Raw genomic sequence first — 19,081 nt, 5'->3', positions numbered from 1 at the left:
CCTGCTCTATTGCTCAAAATAATTACAAAATGTGAACATAAAAAGATTAATAAAAAAAATTAATCTAATAAACAAAAAGAACTACATTTTTTTATTAATATTTTTCTCGTTTTCTCTGTACTGCCCCCTATTGCACTGCTGGAGAGGAGGGGGCCCAACCGGAGCCTGCACACGAGCCCCCTATTCTCTTAAAATAGCCTCTTGGTGCGTGTGTATTTACTATCACTTATTTATCACTAGTCTCACTAAATTAATACATTATGAGGCCTTTAATTGTTGCAGAATTACCACCTATTTGAAACGTAAGATCTTGCTTTGAAAGGCTGCCATCTGAAAAGTGTATTCCAAAGGTGGAGTTTTCTTTTGACTGATAGACTTCACATGTGATTACTTAATTTAAGCACCATTGCTATTATTGTTTTAAGATAGATAGATAGATAGATAGATAGATAGATAGATAGATAGATAGATAGATAGATGTAGTCTCCCTTGCAGATTCTGTTAGGTTCCCTTTAACAATTAAGTATGTAAGAAAGCCAAATCACATCACTGAAACATACGTACTTCTGACCATGGCCCTATTCTCCACTGAATAGAGGGGCATGGTTGACGATTGCAAGGTTTTTTTGTTTCTGGGCGATTTTCACTGCAGTATTTACTATGTATAGATCTACTTGTATTGTCATTTACTGGCTGAATACACCGTACTGTGCGACTCTGATAGCCTGTTTTTCCACATGTCGTAGAACATGGCCCCCAGTCATCTGTGTTCCATCTGTTTTTGAAATAAACACAAAATTCCAAATATTAATACATCAAATTTAAAAAACAAAACTTTTGATTGTGGCAGTTTTAAATGTGTTTATGGTTATATTTCGTGAGTGCTTTGTATATGCACCATAAGCATATTTGGCAAAATGTGCATTCTTCCTCTGCCCAGCCTTATTTGCTATATAATTATCACTATTTAAACATTATGTCCAGTGATACAGTATATCCACAAACCAATCTCAGCAACGAGTCTACCCATTATACTAGAAGTAACACCACAATATACCACTGAAGTATATGTGCATGAACCATTGTTGTGACAAAATACAGAAAATACAGCCCCTATCCTTAGTTGGTTAGTAGTTGAATACATAATTCTATACCTTAATGATCAGTGTGTACCATACAGAACCCAGTGCTTGATGGCCACTGTACCATACAGAGCCAAGTACTTGATGGCCAGTGTACCCTACAGAGCCAAGTACTTGATGGTCAGTGTACCATACAGAGCCCAGTGCTTGATGGCCATTGTACCATGCATAGCCCAGCGCTTAATGGGCAGTGTGCCATACAGAGCCAAGTGCTTGATGGGCAGTGTACCATACAGTTCTCATTTGTTGGTGGATAATGTACAATATGCAGTCAGTTCCATGGTTGCCAAGTATGCAATGTATAGCTATACACTTCATACTTGGCAACCATGGATCTCAGTTTCTGGGGTCAAGAGAGTCCATAACCTAGATATCAAATATGTAGCATATTCACCTTAACACTTTCAATGGGTAATGGTCCCTGTAAGTAGAACAAAAACTCTGTATTCTGCTGCACAAATACATGTATGCACATTGACTCATGAGTTATAAAGACCAGTTATTATAACTTTTTGTCTATTCACTGCCACTTTCCTTTATTTCCTCACCCAAAAAAATATGCTTAGCACTGTATAGCATGGGGACAACCCGTGTGAACAAATAGATTTAATGTTGTGGGTCTCCTCAATATCATGGCAGATAATACAGATTTGTTATCATACGGTTCAGTGACCCATGGCCAGGGTATCTATGGGGTATATTCAATCAGAGTCAGAAACTGCCGTCTTGTCGGGTTTGGCACGGCTTTGAATAGTAAGCTATCGGGTCAGCAATTGAATATACCCCAATGTCTACAATATGCATACAGTTTTTCTCTTCATTACTATAATTGTGTTTATTATTGGTCAGTAAAATGGCTGTATTTAATACTAGACACAGGGGGCTATGCAATTAGCTCCGATCGTTTTGGAGCCAATGAATTTGCCCCCTTAATTCAGTTGCAGGCTGTTTTTGTCCGTTTTAAAGGCATATTCGCCAATCTCTTTTCACCTTTTGTTTTAAGTGAAAAGGCATTGGCGAAAAAAGCCTCAAAATCGGCCAAATCTGCTATTGCATAGGGCGAATCCGGATTCACCCTAAAAATAGCGAAAAGCTCAGTTTTGTTGCCTAGGCAAAAAAACAGAGCTAATTGCATACCCCACCTAAATCTGGATTTTACCAGAACCTGCTAAGCATATAACATATTACTTGGCTTATTACTACCAATGGACTGGAGTGAAATGGTGCCAAGTCCCGGCAGTGGCCTCCTTCTGAATCTAAAATCTGTGAGAATCCGATGCCAGTAGGATGACATTTTGACTCAATTTGGAATCAGAGCCTGGTGGGAATACCCGAGCCTGGGCTCGGAAAGACTGATCCGCATTCACATTTCCTAAGACCCAATCCTTTCTGTGGTTATCTGTGAAACGTAGGGCCGTCTGATCTTAGTCATCATATTCCTGGCACTGCACAGGATTCACTTTTCTCTGCTCTCAGTTGATTGCTTTTTGACCTATCTTGTGACAGTTCTAACACTTTTTCTGAATTTTTCACTTATAATGCAGTTGAATCAGCATTAGATTCACAAGGTACACATTACTGAAACTGTAAGCAGCTTTTCTCTTACTGTGTCTGTTGTATAAGTTGTCAGTTTTTGTCTCTAATGCAACAACTATGAAGTCAGACTCTGGTGTTAGATTTTGTAGCATGTCTGTTGCTATTTCTTCATCATCTTCTGCATTCATGTAACTTTATATTATACAATACTCATCTTAAATGTATTCTCATCATGAAAACTCCATACTGATATGCCTCTTACAATGCAGTCCACATGTCTCTTACTGACATTTTCCCATGAATTATGGAGTATACATGTTGCTCCACACTCAAACCTGTGGTTACCATGGCTGTTTCAATATCATCTGGGCTTGAACTATAGCAAATATCCATGTTGCAGTGATTGCAAAATACTTGCTAGAGTGCATTTTTATGCACTACAGGAAGTGAGGGACCTGGTTTTGAAAAATGAGCAGGTCCCTTTGGACACGCTGTGTCTCACTGTACCAGTAGGAATCCTCAGACATCCAAATTGTACCACACACTCCCAGAAAACCCCGCCCCCTACCACGGGTAGGCAGACACTTGTCGCTGACCGAGTCCAGTGGATACCACTATCACTGATGCTGCCGCTACTGAGACTCGGAGCTTCTGGGAGAGTTACAGTCACTGCTGGGAGCATAGTTATCGGACTGGGACTTCCTCCCCGATGACATGTACTCTCCCTGCGGGTGCTGGGAGAACAATGGGTACTGGCGGGATGATGTATCAGATCTAATGGTAAGCAGAGCTGGGACTTACACACACTCACCCTACTGTTACATCAGGCTGAAAGGGGGGCAACCTGTGTCTCTCCAACCTCTGCCCATTCTGAGATTTGTAGTTCCATAGCAGCTGGAGAGGTACAGGCTACATAAACCTGAAAGATAATACAATTCATGGGAACGTCTACATTTTTGTGTGTTTGTGTGTATATAATATGCAATATTGATTTATGCACCACACATTGCAATCCATGTACTTATGACTCAGAGAGAGAATGGCACAGCTCTGCGAACTGCTGGAGAACATCTCCGTTGTATCACCAGTAAAAGCGGATATGTGTCAGTTATTACTACTTTCATTATTCAATGCTGCTAGTGGGGTGACCTGGGAGTGTTACTACTTTATACATATTGATTGCAGAACCCATCTACCTCCTGTAAGGCTGATTGTGCCATGTTAGTAATGCTGGTCACCATTAGGCTGGGTACACACTAGGGTGACCCGCAATTGTGTCGATGTGCAGGGCAATTACTCTTTGCCCTGCACATTGGGAGATTGCCGGCACACACTAGAGAGATATTAATGAGCGGCGGAACTATCACTGTTCCGTCCTCCATTAATATTCACAGCATTGCATGCAAGGTCACGTGACTGGCAGCACGGCCAATCACACAACCCTTGAGAGCATGCTATCACTCGTACACTGCACAATATGGCCGATTTGTCATTACGATTCGCCTTCATTGGACACATTGGCACAGTATTGTGCAAGTGTCTACCCAGCCTTAGGCAGTTCATAGGCATTATACGTGACATAACAGTAGCTGTTGGGTACCAGTAGTTAGTCACTGCAATATTGTATTGTTGCAGAGACCTTGACAAGGTCATAAAAGTCTCCTTTCTTGGGTACTGCCATTGCAAAGTTGTTTCTCCTAAACAGTGTATGTGAAGTATTCTGAAGTATACAGTAGATCTAGAACTGTATTTAGCTACTACAGTTGTCTATGTAATACTATGTACACATTTTGCGATCCCATATGATACAATATCGTATGATATTGTATAAAATATCATATCGGATCGTGTGTACACACTACAAACGATGTCAAATGATGTCTAGAAACAAAGTCATCACTGGAGTACAAAACCACACAATATCACCTCATCAGGACTGCATGGAGTCCGACATACATCGCATGCGACCCGCGGGAGCGCGCATCGTACGTCAGATGCAGCGTACACATTATACAAGATTATTCAGAAAGGAACAATATCGTTTAAATCGTAAATGATATCGCATAGTGTGTACGGGCTATAAGATGAAGATGTATTTAGAAGCATTGTCAGTAATGAAAAGGTGCAACATCCCATAGTGTAGCCTATGTGTAGGGCATGTGGGGTGGTCTAATGGCATAAGTTGCTATGGAACCCAGAAAAAGTAGAGTAGGACCCCAATTTGTAAAATTGAAGGGTCCCTGGGACCCACCTTTTTTTTCCGCTCAGCGTGATCACTGATGTTGTGTAGGTTACTGCATCTTTTAATTTAATGATCTTCATTATAGGTGTAATTCCTACATGTGTGTTCCTTATGGACATTATTCTGCAGATTTTGTGCTTTAAAATTTGTTTGCAGTGACACTCTTTAGCTTAGAACACACTGTGTTTGCTTCACTCTGTGCCGCTGCAGCTCTCTGCGTCTTTACATGTTGCCACGATGGTGCCTTGGCGCCGTTGTAGCGTTTGTATCAAACTTCACAATGTGCATGTGGCACCTCTTTTTCAGTTGTTGGTTGTGGTGCCCTTCTGTCATTAAGTGTTCTGGGTGTCCTGTTCTGAGCTATGTGAGTTTGTATCCTCTGTACATGTGTCTGGGTTCTCATCAGTCTTGTATGCTTAGTCCCATAACTGTTTGGAAATGTGTGTACAGATGGTGGTTTGGCAGAGTTAATGTACACACCAGCGGAATATGATTTGACCCAAGGACAAGTGCAACGTGGCTTAACCAAATCGTGTTTATTTGGTGTATAGTAGATAGTAGTAGTACAACTATATACTGGTTCAGACTAGGGATGTGCACTGGGCATTTTTCGGGTTTTGGTTTTGGATTTGGTTCTGCTGTGTTTTGGATTCGGGCGCGTTTTGGCAAAACCTCCATTAAGAATTTTTGTCGGATTCGGCTGTGTTTTGGATTCGGGTGTAGTTTTTTAAAAAACAGCTTAAAACATAAAATTTGGGGGACATTTTGATCCTATAGTATTATTAACCTCAATAACCATCATTTCCACTCATTTCCAGTGTATTCTGAACACCTCACACCTCCCAATATTATTTTTAGTCCTAAAATTTGCACCGAGGTCGCTGGATGACTAAGCTAAGCGACTCAAGTGGCCGGCACAAACACCTGGCCCATCTAGGAGTGGCACTGCAGTGTCAGACAGGATGGCACTTAAAAATAATCCCCAAACAGCACATGATGCGACGATAAATAAATAAAAAAAAGAGGTGCAAGATGGAATTGTCCTTGGGCCCTACCACCCACCTCTATGTTGTATAAACAGGACATGCACGCTTTAACAAACCCATAATTTCAGCGACAGGATCTGCCACACGACTGTGGCTGAAATGAGTGGTTGGTTTAGGCCCCCACCAAAAAAGAAGTAATCAATCTCTCCTTGCACAAACTGGCTCTACAGAGGCAAGATGTCCACCTCCTCCTCATCGTCCGATTCCTCACCCCTTTCACTGTGTACATCCCCTTCCTCACAGAGTATTAATTCGTCCCCACTGGAATCTACCATCACAGGTCCCTGTGTACTTTCTGGAGGCAATTGCTGGTAAATGTCTCCATGGGGGAATTGATTATAATTAATTTTGATGAACATCATCTCCACATTTTGTGGAAGTAACCTCCTACGCCGATCGCTGACAAGGTTACCGGCTGCACTAAACACTCTTTTTCGGAGTACACACTGGAGGTGGGGCAACTTAGGTAAAAATAAAGCCAGTTTGTGCAAGGGCCTCCAAATTGCCTCTTTTTCCTGCCAGTATACGTACGGACTGTCTGACATGCCTACTTGGATGCGGTCACTCATATAATTCTCCACCATTTTCAATGGTGACAGAATCATATGCAGTGACAGTAGACGACATGTGAGTAATCGTTGGCAGGTCCTTCAGTCTGGACCAGATGTCAGCTATCGCTCCTGACTGCCCTGCATCACCGCCAGCGGGTGGTTTGGGAAATTTTATCCCTTTCCTGGCAGCTCCAGTGGCAGTAGAAAATGAAGGAGGAGCTGTTGGCGGGTCACGTTCCGCTTGACTTGACAAGTGTCTCACCAGCAGGTCTTTGAACATCTGCAGACTTGTGTCTGCCGGAAAGAGAGATACAATGTAGGCTTTAAACCTAGGATCGAGCACGGTGGCCAAAATGTAGTGCTCTGATTTCAACAGATTGACTACCCGTGAATCCTGGTTAAGCGAATGAAGGGATCCATCCACAAGACCCACATGCCCAGCGGAATCGCTCCGTTTTAGCTCCTCCTTCAATCTCTCCAGCTGCTTCTGCAAAAGCCTAATGATGGGAATGACCTGACTCAGGCTGGCAGTGTCTGAACTGACTTCACGTGTGGCAAGTTCAAAGGGTTGCAGAACCTTGCACAACGTTGAAATCATTCTCCACTGCGCTTGAGTCAGGTGCATTCCCCCTCCTTTACCTATATCGTAGGCAGCTGTATAGGCTTCAATGGCCTTTTGTTGCTCCTCCATCCTCTGAAGCATATAGAGGGTTGAATTCCACCTCGTTACCACCTCTTGCTTCAGCTGATGGCAGGGCACGTTCAGGAATGTTTGCTGGTGCTCCAGTCTTCGGCACGCGGTGGCTGAATGCTGAAAGTGGCCCGCAATTCTTCGGGCCACCGACAGCATCTCTTGCACGCCCCTGTCGTTTTTAAAAAAATTCTGCACCACCAAATTAATTGTATGTGCAAAACATGGGACGTGCTGGAATTTGCCCACATGTAATGCACGCACAATATTGCTGGCGTTGTCCGATGTCACAAATCCCCAGGAGAGTCCAATTGGGGTAAGCCAATCTGCGATGATGTTCCTCAGTTTCCGTAAGAGGTTGTCAGCTGTGTGCCTCTTATGGAAAGCGGTGATACAAAACGTAACCTGCCTAGGAACGAGTTGGCGTTTGCGAGACACTGCTACTGGTGCCGCCACTGCTGTTGTTGCTGCGGGAGACAATATATCTACCCAGTGGGCTGTCACAGTCATATAGTCCTTAGTCTGCCCTGCTCCACTTGTCCACATGTCCGTGGTTAAGTGGACAGTGGGTACAACTGCATTTTTTAGGACATTGGTGACTCTTTTTCTGACGTCTGTGTACATTCTCTGTATCGCCTGCCTAGAGAAGTGGAACCTAGATGGTATTTGGTACCGGGGACACACTACCTCAAGCAATTCTCTAAGTCCCTGTGAACTAACGGCGGATATCGGACGCACGTCTAACACCAACATAGTTGTCAAGGCCTGAGTTAACCGCTTTGCACTGCTGTGATATTTCATCTTCCTCGCAAAGGACTGTTGGACAGTCAATTGCTTACTGGAAGTAGTACAAGTGGTCTTCCGACTTCCCCTCTGGGATAACGATCAACTCCCAGCAGCAACAGCAGCAGCGCCAGCAGCAGTAGGCATTACACTCAAGGATCCATCGGAGAAATCCCAGTTAGGAGAGGACTCGTCAGACTTGCCAGTGACATGGCCTGCAGGACTATTGGCGTTCCTATCTAAGGAGGAAATTGACATTGAGGGAGTTGGTGGTGTGGTTTGCAGGAGCTTGGGTACAAGAGGAAGAAGGGATTTAGTTGTCAATGGACTGCTTCCGCTGTCACCCAAAGTTTTTGAACTTGTCAATGACTTCTGATGAATGCGCTCCAGGTGACGTATAAGGGAGGATGCTCCTAGGTGGTTAACATCCTTACCCCTACTTATTACAGCTTGACAAAGGCAACACACGGCTTGACACCAGTTGTCCGCATTTCTGTTAAAATAATTCCACACCGAAGAGGTAATTTTTTTTGTGATTTGACCAGTGCCTGACTTAAACAAACCACCTCTCCATCAGAATCCTCCTTGTCAATTTCCTCCTCAGCGCCAGCAACACCCATATCCTCATCCTGGTGTACTTCAACAGTGACACCTTCAATTTGACTATCAGGAACTGGACTGTGGGTGCTCCTTCCAGCACTTGCAGGGGGCGTGCAAATGGTGGAAGGAGCCACCTCTTCCCGTCCAGTGTTGGGAAGGTCAGGCATCGCAACCGACACAATTCGACTCTCCTTGGGGATTTGTGATTTAGAAGAACGCACAGTTCTTTGCTGTGCTTTTGCCAGCTTAAATCTTTTCATTTTTCTAGCGGGAGGATGAGTGCTTCCATCCTCATGTGAAGCTGAACCACTAGCCATGAACATAGGCCAGGGCCTCAGCCGTTCCTGGCCACTCCGTGTCGTAAATGGCATTTTGGCAAGTTTACACTTCTCTTCAGATGCTTTTAATTTAGATTTTTGGGTCATTTTACTGAACTTTTGTTTTTTGGATTTTACATGCTCTCTACTATGACATTGGGCATCGGCCTTGGCAGACGACATTGGTGGCATTTCATCGTCTCTGCCATGACTAGTGGCAGCAGCTTCAGCACTAGTTGGAAGTGGATCTTGATCTTTCCCTATTTTACCCTCCACATTTTTGTTCTCCATTTTTTAATGTGTGGAATCATGTGCCAGTAATATATCTGGAATTAGACGGCAGTAATGTCTGAAATTAGATACCACTAGATAGATACCAGATACCACTGTGACTGGAATGATGATGACCTATGCACAGTGACAGGACACTACCAAAGCACCCTACAGCACCAAGATGCAGCACAAGATACTGGACTTTTAGTCACCACAATGCAGCACTGATACTGAGCACAGATATTGAGCACTGTTCAGGATACTAGAACTGACACTGGGCAGTGAGAACAGCACTGGATTACTGTACTGTACTACTATATACTGGTCACCAACATGCAGCAATAATAATAATGAGCACAGATATAGAGCACTGTTCAGGATAATAGAGCTGACACTGGGCAGCGAAAACAGCACTGTACTACTGTACTGTACTACTATATACTGGTCACCACAATGCAGCAATGATAATAATAAGCACAGATATAGAGCACTGTTCAGGATAATAGAACTGACACTGGGCAGCGAAAACAGCACTGGACTACTGTACTGTACTACTGTATACTGGTCACCACAATGCAGCAATGATAATAATGAGCACAGATATTGAGCACTGTTCAGCATAATAGAACTGACACTGGGCAGCGAGAACAGCACTGGACTACTGTACTGTACTACTATATACTGGTCACCACAATGCAGCAATGATAATAATGAGCACAGATATTGAGCACTGTTCAAGATAATAGAACTGACACTGGGCCGCGAGAACAGCACTGGACTACTGTACTGTACGACTATATACTGGTCACCACAATGCAGCACTGATACTGAGCACAGATATTGAGCTGATATTTAGCCGATATTGGGCTTTTCAGGCAGAGAACGTAGCCACGTCCCCTCCGCTCAATCTACAATGCACGAGTGAAAATGGCGGCGACGCGCAGCTCTTTATGTGGAATCCAAATCTCGTGAGAATCCGACAGCGGGATGATGACGTTTTCCCCCGTTCGGTTTTTGCGTGTAAGGTGGGAAGAACCAAGGCTGCCTCGGACCTGTGTAAACCACGTGAGTTCGGGGGGGTTCGGATCTCGACGAACCGAACCCGGTCATCTCTAGTTCAGACGCATAAAGCGGAGCAGGGTCCTGACAGATCAGCAGCCGGTGGCTGTCCCTAGGATGTGGTAGTGATGCAGTATTGTGATAGTGGTTAATGCGGGTAATAGCACTGCATGTCTAAGGAGCTAAAGGGGAGAGGTATGTCTCCCACTATGCCACTCATACATAGTAACTAGCTGGTGGCACGTATGTGCTGTGATAGTACTAGATTTGGCAAGCGAATAAAGCACCATCACCGGAGGAGCATAATGGAGAATGCACAGTAGTGTTCTCCATGTTTAACAATAGAAGGGCACTCTCCTGGACTCCCGAGAGTAGGCCAGTTTCCCACAGCCATTTACTGCCCAAGTTAAGTGCGCAATCTGTGGCTTGATGACACAAATTGTGTAACTGGTTCCGCCCTGCAACACCTTCCCCCATCCCCCCAGCTCCAAGTTCAAGTGCACATGCTGGATCCGATGGAAGCTTGCACAAGGAATCTTTGACACCTACAGATGTGTCTTTATACAATTTGGCTTCAGTTGCACCAAAGAGACCCTCTCGACTTGTCACTCAGCCACACCGAGCATCTATCCTGCTCAAAATGTGTGGCTTATTTGCATAGATAAAACATCTGGAAGTTAGAAAACTACTCTGCTAGCTTGCACTGATCATTGTAATGTGTGATATTTGTACATCTGTTTGCAAATTAGTCTAACCTGTATACAAAGTGCTCAGCGGCCATGGCTGTATACAAAGTGCCATGGCTTTTTCTCATGTTAACTTTTGTTGGGCTTCATCTGCAACTCTACATGTGTATACACTTGAAATAGTGCTTCACTGCATCTGCTAGGTGAATAAGACAAACTGTAAAGTTTGGAGTGGCTCAGTCACACTGGGTGTCCCACATTGTATGGCATATAGATGCCAGATTAAGGAGGGCACATCTGTAAATAGCCTGACAATTCCGTGGTTATGTTTTTGTTGGACACATTCAAGAAGTAAGATCTAAAAAGCTGCATATAAAATATCCAATCTTAAAATGCATCCAGCTATGCACTGTGACTAGATAAATATGTATCAGGATTACGGGCCTAATTCAGACCTAATCGCAGCAATATTTTTCTCTAATGGACAAAACCATATGCAGCGCAAGTGGGGCAGATATAACATGTGCAGAGAGAGTTAGATTTGGGTGGGTTATATTATTTCTGTGCAAGGTAAATACTGGCTGCTTTATTTTTAAATAGAGATAGTCTGGCGCTATGGTTACTGTGAAAAGTGCCTGCAGCTATGTTCAAGGTTTGGTTCGTAACCTAAAAATGGAGAATATACAAAAAAAGGAAAAAGAACAGCGCTGGCACTTTTACACTAAAATGTTTTAATTAATTTCATATCACATATTAAAATACATCCTTCATATCCATATCATATAAAAACAATTATAATGTATATTAATTAAGCTATATATCCCAACGGACAATTACGCTCTATATACCCAACCAGAGAAAATTGTTCCTTACTGATTTTGTATAATTATATACAGCTGAATTTAAAGCTAGATGTTATTACTTTATGTGCTTTTGACAATAATTCATAACCGCATAGATGTTATCAATCGATAAGAATGTCCAGCTAATAAGTATAGTTCCTCAGTTATTATAATGAACAATTATCCGGTCCGTTAATTATGCAGATTGCAGTTCTTTTCACAAATGCATACAGCTAGTAGATTATACCTTCCAGTTAAATTTCCTCACACCATTAATTTTCAACCAGTGTGAGTTATAATTATTATGTTTTGTGATTAGAGTTTCTTATGGAGCTGTGCACAGATATATAGCTTTGCACATATCACATAGATACCTCTCCCGGCTGTCGCTTCCAAAAACAGCCTTATCCGGAGTCCACTGCCTGGTGGATAGCAGGTATAATTTCAGATGTTATCCGTAAAAGTTATCAGATGTTATCCATAGGTATAAGTGTCTCTGGCCGGCCAGTAATGTATGAAGGTGTCTCACCAAAAGCTCTTTAGCAGTGCATCCGACAAACGCGTTTCCCCGCTTGGATATACAGCTCAGCGGCTTCCTCAGTGTCCATACATGCACTGCAATGGTACAGGTTTTTAAATCAGGCGCCTCCCTCAATGAGGATAAGGCTGACTCCGGATAAGGCTGTTTTTGGAAGCGACAGCCGGGAGAGGTATCTATGTGATATGTGCAAAGCTATATATCTGTGCACAGCTCCATAAGAAACTCTAATCACAAAACATAATAATTATAACTCACACTGGTTGAAAATTAATGGTGTGAGGAAATTTACCTGGAAGGTATAATCTACTAGCTGTATGCATTTGTGAAAAGAACTGCAATCTGCATAATTAACGGACCGGATAATTGTTCATTATAATAACTGAGGAACTATACTTATTAGCTGGACATTCTTATCGATTGATAACATCTATGCGGTTATGAATTATTGTCAAAAGCACATAAAGTAATAACATCTAGCTTTAAATTCAGCTGTATATAATTATACAAAATCAGTAAGGAACAATTTTCTCTGGTTGGGTATATAGAGCGTAATTGTCCGGTGGGATATATAGCTTAATTAATATACATTATAATTGTTTTTATATGATATAGATATGAAGGATGTATTTTAATATGTGATATGAAATTAATTAAAACATTTTAGTGTAAAAGTGCCAGCGCTGTTCTTTTTCCTTTTTTTGCTTTATTTTTACACTGCAATTTACATTTCAGTTTGAACACACCACACCCAAATCTAAAAAGTCGTACACACTGGTCGATCTGACTGAAAGACATGAACGATCTTGTTCATTAATGAATGAGATACCGTTCATATCTTTCAGTGTGGAGGCACAAGCGATGAACGATGCGCGGCTCCGCGCTCGTTCATCGCTGGTGCCCCGTCGGCTGTGCATGCAGGCCAATATGGACGATCTTGTCCATATTTGCCTGCACTTCTATGGAGGCGGGTGACGGTGGGGAGTGAAGGGACTTCACTCCCCCCGTCACTGCCCCCCCCCCCCGCCGGGTCGCCCGTCGGCCATATACGCAGTCAGGCAGCTCGGCGGCGGATCTTTAAATGTGTAGGGCCCTTTACTCTCTCAGCACATGTTATATCTGCCCCCCCCCCCCATGCAGTGCACACGGTTTTTCCCATTTGAGATTTTTTTTTGCTGCTGCGAACAGGTCTGAATTAGGCTCTACGTCATGTGGTCTTAAAGCAAGATATACTTAACACCGAACGTGTGATAAACACAAGAAAAGTTTTTAACTATAAATTTGTTTAATAGCAATCACTATTAAGTTTGATTTAAATTAAAATCCTCTAAAATAAAGCAGGTGTATTCTTCATCCTCGTGTATGACTGAAAGTAGTAGAAAATTCAATGTAAAAAAAAAGCACGCAAAATAAATAAGTTTTTACTTACCGGTAAATCTATTTCTCGTAGTCCGTAGTGGATGCTGGGGACTCCGTAAGGACCATGGGGAATAGACGGGCTCCGCAGGAGACATGGGCACTTTCAGAAAGAATTTAGATTCTGGTGTGCTCTGGCTCCTCCCTCTATGTCCCTCCTCCAGACCTCAGTTAGAGAAACTGTGCCCGGAAGAGCTGACAGCACCAGGAAAGGATTTTGGTAATCCAGGGCAAGATTCATTCCAGCCACACCAATCACACCGTATAACTTGTGATAAACTTACCCAGTCAACAGTATGAACAACAACAGAGCATCAGTTCAACCCTGATGCAACAATAACATAGCCCTTATTGCAGCAATAACTATATACAAGTATTGCAGAAGAAGTCCGCACTTGGGACGGGCGCCCAGCATCCACTACGGACTACGAGAAATAGATTTACCGGTAAGTAAAATCGTATTTTCTCTAACGTCCTAGTGGATGCTGGGGACTCCGTAAGGACCATGGGGATTATACCAAAGCTCCCAAACGGGCGGGAGAGTGCGGATGACTCTGCAGCACCGAATGAGCAAACACAAGGTCCTCCTCAGCCAGGGTATCAAACTTGTAGAACTTTGCAAAAGTGTTTGAACATGACCAAGTAGCCGCTCGGCACAGCTGTAATGCCGAGACCCCTCGGGCAGCCGCCCAAGAAGAGCCCACCTTCCTCGTGGAATGGGCTTTAACTGATTTTGGCAGCGGCAATCCAGCCGCAGAATCTTGTTACAGATCCAGCGAGCAATAGTTTGCTTTGAAGCAGGCGCACCAAGCTTGTTGGAAGCATACAGGATAAACAAAGAGTCTGTTTTCCTCACTCTAGCCGTTCTGGCTACATAAACCTTCAAAGCCCTGACCACATCAAGCAACTCGGAATCCTCCAAGTCAGTAGTAGCCACAGGCACCACAATAGGTTGGTTTATATGAAAAGATGAAACCACTTTTGGCAGGAATTGTGGACGGGTCCGCAACTCTGCTCTATCCGCATGGAAAACCAGATAGGGGCTTTTATGTGACAAAGCCGCTAATTCTGACACACGCCTAGCCGAAGCCAAGGCTAGTAGCATGACCACCTTCCACGTGAGATATTTCAATTCCACCATTTTGAGTGGTTCAAACCAGTGGGATTTCAGGAAACTCAACACCACGTTAAGATCCCAAGGTGCCACTGGGGGCACAAAAGGGGGCTGAATATGCAGCACTCCCTTCACAAACGTCTGAACTTCAGGTAGAGAAGCCAGCTCTTTTTGAAAGAAAATGGATAGGGCCGAAATCTGGACCTTAATGGAACCCAATTTTAGGCCCAAAGTCACTCCTGACTGTAGGAAGTGAAGGAAACGGCCCAGCTGGAATTCCTCCGTAGGGGCATTCCTGGCCTCACACCAAGCAACATATTTTCGCCATATACAGTGATAATGTTGAGCTGTCACGTCCTTCCTAGCCTTTATCAGCGTAGGAATGACCTCATCCGGAATGCCTTTTTCCGCTAGGATCCGGCGTTCAACCGCCATGCCGTCAAACGCAGCAAGTCTTGGAACAGACAGGGCCCTTGTTGCAACAAGTCCTGTCTTAGAGGAAGAGGCCACGGGTCCTCTGTGAGCATTTCTTGCAGATCTGGATACCAAGTCCTTCTTGGCCAATCCGGAACAATGAGTATTGTTCTCACTCTTCTTTTTCTTATGATTCTCAACACCTTGGGTATGAGAGGAAGAGGAGGAAATACATAGACCGATTGTAACACCCACAGTGTCACCAGGGCATCTACAGCTATCGCCTGAGGGTCTCTTGACCTCTGTAGTTTCTTGTTGAGGCGGGATGCCATCATGTCCACCTGTGGCAGTTCCCACCGACTTGCAATCTGTGCGAAGACTTCTTGATGAAGTCCCCACTCCCCCGGGTGGAGGTCGTGCCTGCTGAGGAAGTCTGCTTCCCAGTTGTCTACCCCCGGGATGAACACTGCTGACAGTGCGCTTACGTGATTCTCCGCCCAGCGAAGAATTCTGGTGGCTTCCGCCATCGCCACCCTGCTCCTTGTGCCACCCTGTCGGTTTACATGACCCACAGCGGTGATGTTGTCTGACTGAATCAGAACCGGTTGACCGCGAAGCAGGGTCTCTGCTTGATGTAGGGCGTTGTAAATTGCCCTTAGTTCCAGGATGTTGATGTGAAGGCAAGTCTCCTGACTTGACCACAGCCCTTGGAAATTTCTTCCCTGTGTGACTGCTCCCCACCCTCGGAGGCTTGCATCCGTGATCACCAGGACCCAGTCCTGAATGCCGAATCTGCGGCCCTCGAGAAGGTGAGCACTCTGCAGCCACCACAGGAGAGACACCCTGGCCCTGGGGGATAGGGTGATTAACCGATGCATCTGAAGATGTGATCTGGACCATTTGTCCAGTAAGTCCCATTGAAAGGTCCTCGCATGGAACCTACCAAAGGGAATGGCCTCGTATGATGCCACCATCTTTCCCAGGACTCGAGTGCAGTGATGCACCGACCCTGTTTTGGTTTTAATAAGTTCCTGACCAGTGTCATGAGTTCCTGAGCTTTCTCCATCGGGAGATAAACCCTTTTCTGGTCTGTGTCTAGAATCATGCCCAGGAAAGGCAGACGAGTCGTAGGAACCAACTGCGACTTTGGAATATTTAGAATCCAGCCGTGTTGCCGTAACATTTCCAGAGATAGTGCTACGCTGATCAGCAACTGCTCTCTTGATCTCGCTTTTATGAGGAGATCGTCCAAGTATGGGATAATTTGACTCCTTGCTTCCGCAGGAGTACCATCATTTCCGCCATTACCTTGGTAAATATTCTCGGAGCCGTGGAGAGACCAAAACGGCAACGTCTGAAATTGGTAATGACAATCCTGTACCACAAATCTGAGGTACGCCTGATGAGGTGGATAAATGGGGACATGAAGGTATGCATCCTTTATGTACAGAGACACCATAAAATCCCCCCCTTCCAGGCTTGCAATGACCGCTCTCAGCGATTCCATCTTGAACCGGAACCTTTTCAGGTACATGTTCAGGGATTTTAAATTCAATATGGGTCTGACCGAACCGTCCGGTTTCGGTACTACAAACATGGTCGAATAATAACCCTTTCCTTGTTGAAGGAGGGGAACCTTGACCACCACCTGTTGAAGATACAATTTGTGAATTGCAGTTAACACTATTTCCCTCTCTAAGGGGGAAGCTGGCAGGGCCGATTTGAGGGGGCATCTCCTCGAATTCCAGCTTGCATCCCTGAGACACAATATCTATTGCCCAGGGATCCAACTGGGAGTGAACCCACTTGTGGCTGAAATTTCAGAGACGCGCCCCCACCGGGCCTAGCTCCGCCTGTGGAGCCCCAGCGTCATGCGGTGGATTTAGTGGAAGCCGGGGAGTACTTCTGTTCCTGGGAACTAGCTGTGTTGTGCAGCTTCTTTCCCCTGCCCCTGGCAAGAAAGGACGCACCTCGGACTTTCTTGTTTTTCTGTGATCGAAAGGACTGCATTTGGTAATACGGTGCTTTCTTAGGCTGTGAGGAAACATATGGCAAAAAATTTTACTTTCCAGCCGTAGCTGTGGAGACCAGGTCCGAGAGACCCTCCCCAAACAAGTCCTCACCCTTGTAAGGGAAAACCTCCATGTGCCTTTTTGAGTCGGCATCACCTGTCCATTACCGAGTCCACAGGACCCTTCTGGCAGAAATCGACATAGCATTTATTCTAGAACCTAGTAGGCTAATGTCTCTTTGAGCATCTCTCATATAAAGGACAGCGTCTTTAATATGCCCCGGGGTCATTAATATAGTATCCTTGTCTAAGGTATCAAGTTCCTCAGATAAGGTATCCGTTCATGCTGCTACAGCACTACACGCCCAGGCCGACGCGATTGCCGGCCTCAGTAAGGTACCTGAATGTGTTTTCTATCCGCAGCATCTTTGAGGGTAGCCGTATCCTGTGACGGCAGGGCCACCTTCTTGGATAAGCGTGTCAAAGCTTTGTCCACCCTAGGGGAGGATTCCCAGCGTAACCTGTCCGTTGGCGGGAAAGGATACGCCATAAGAATCCTTTTGGAAATCTGCAGTTTTTATCTGGAGATTCCCAAGCCTTTTCACATAACTCATTGAGCTCGTGTGAGGGGGGAAAAGTTACCTGCGGCTTCATTTCCCCATACATATGAACCCTCCTGTCAGGGACTGGGGTTTCCTCTGTGATGTGCAACACATCCTTAATAGCTATAATCATATAACGGATGGATTTAGCCAATCTTGGCTGTAACTTTGCATCATCGTAATCGACACTGGAGTCAGAATCCATGTCGGTATCCGTGTCAATAATTTTGGATAGTGGGCGCTTCTGAGACCCTGTCGGCCTCTGCGACATAGGATCAGGCATGGGTTGGGACCCTGACTGTCCTGAGGCTTCAGCCTTTTCTAACCTTTTATGTAAGGAATTAACATTATCATTTAAAACCTTCCACATATCCATCCAATCAGGTGTCGGTGCCGTCGGCAGAGACACCACATTCATTTGCTCCCGCTCTGCTTCCACATAGCCTTCCTCATCAGACATGTCGACACTAGCGTACCGACACACCACACACACAGGGAATGCCCTTTTTGAAGACAGTTCCCCCACAAGGCCCTTTGGTGAGACAGAGAGAGAGTATGCCAGCACACACCCCAGCGCTATATAACCAAGGAATAACACAGTAACTTAATGTTAACCCAGTAGCTGCTGTATATTGTGTTTTTAGCGCCTAATTATGTGCCCCCCCTCTCTTTTTACCCTTTACTACCGTGAACTGCAGGGGAGAGCCTGGGGAGCTTCTTCCCAGCGGAGCTGTGGAGAGAAAATGGCGCTGGTGAGTGCTGAGGGAGAAGCCCCGCCCCCTCGACGGCGGGCTTCTGTCCCGCTAAAATACATATCTTTGTGGCGGGGGCTCATACATATATACAGTGCCCAACTGTATATATGAGTACTTTTGCCAACAGAGGTCCATATGCTGCCCAGGGCGCCCCACCCCCACCCTTACAGTGACCGGAGTATGTGAGGTGTGTTTGGAGCAATGGCACACAGCTGCAGTGCTGTGCGTTACCTCATGTGAAGAACGGAGTCTTCTGCCGCCGATTTCGAAGTCTTCTTGCTTCTCATACTCACCCGGCTTCTGTCTTCCGGCTCTGCGAGGGGGATGGCGGCGCGGCTCTGGGATCGGACGACGAGGGTGAGATCCTGTGTACGATCCCTCTGGAGCTAATGGTGTCCAGTAGCCTCAGAAGCAGGACCTAGCTTCAAAGAGTAGGGCTGCTTCTCTCCCCTCTGTCCCACGA

At 44.9% G+C, this 19,081-nt stretch overlaps 1 protein-coding gene across 1 annotated transcript in view; it reads right to left on the bottom strand.

The window, feature by feature from the left end:
* Positions 1 to 19,081, bottom strand: part of LOC134933200 (A disintegrin and metalloproteinase with thrombospondin motifs 2-like) — a 968,191-nt gene that overhangs the window by 85,085 nt on the left and 864,025 nt on the right. The window contains exon 19 of the mRNA XM_063928241.1: positions 565 to 775. Coding sequence (XP_063784311.1) covers positions 565 to 775 — 211 coding nt within the window. The remainder of the gene's footprint in view (positions 1 to 564; positions 776 to 19,081) is intronic.

This window comes from Pseudophryne corroboree, chromosome 6, assembly GCF_028390025.1.
Source record: "Pseudophryne corroboree isolate aPseCor3 chromosome 6, aPseCor3.hap2, whole genome shotgun sequence".
Classification (NCBI taxonomy): domain Eukaryota; kingdom Metazoa; phylum Chordata; class Amphibia; order Anura; family Myobatrachidae; genus Pseudophryne; species Pseudophryne corroboree.
Note: the sequence above shows the minus strand (reverse complement) of the source record. Positions and strands in the feature narration are given on the sequence as shown.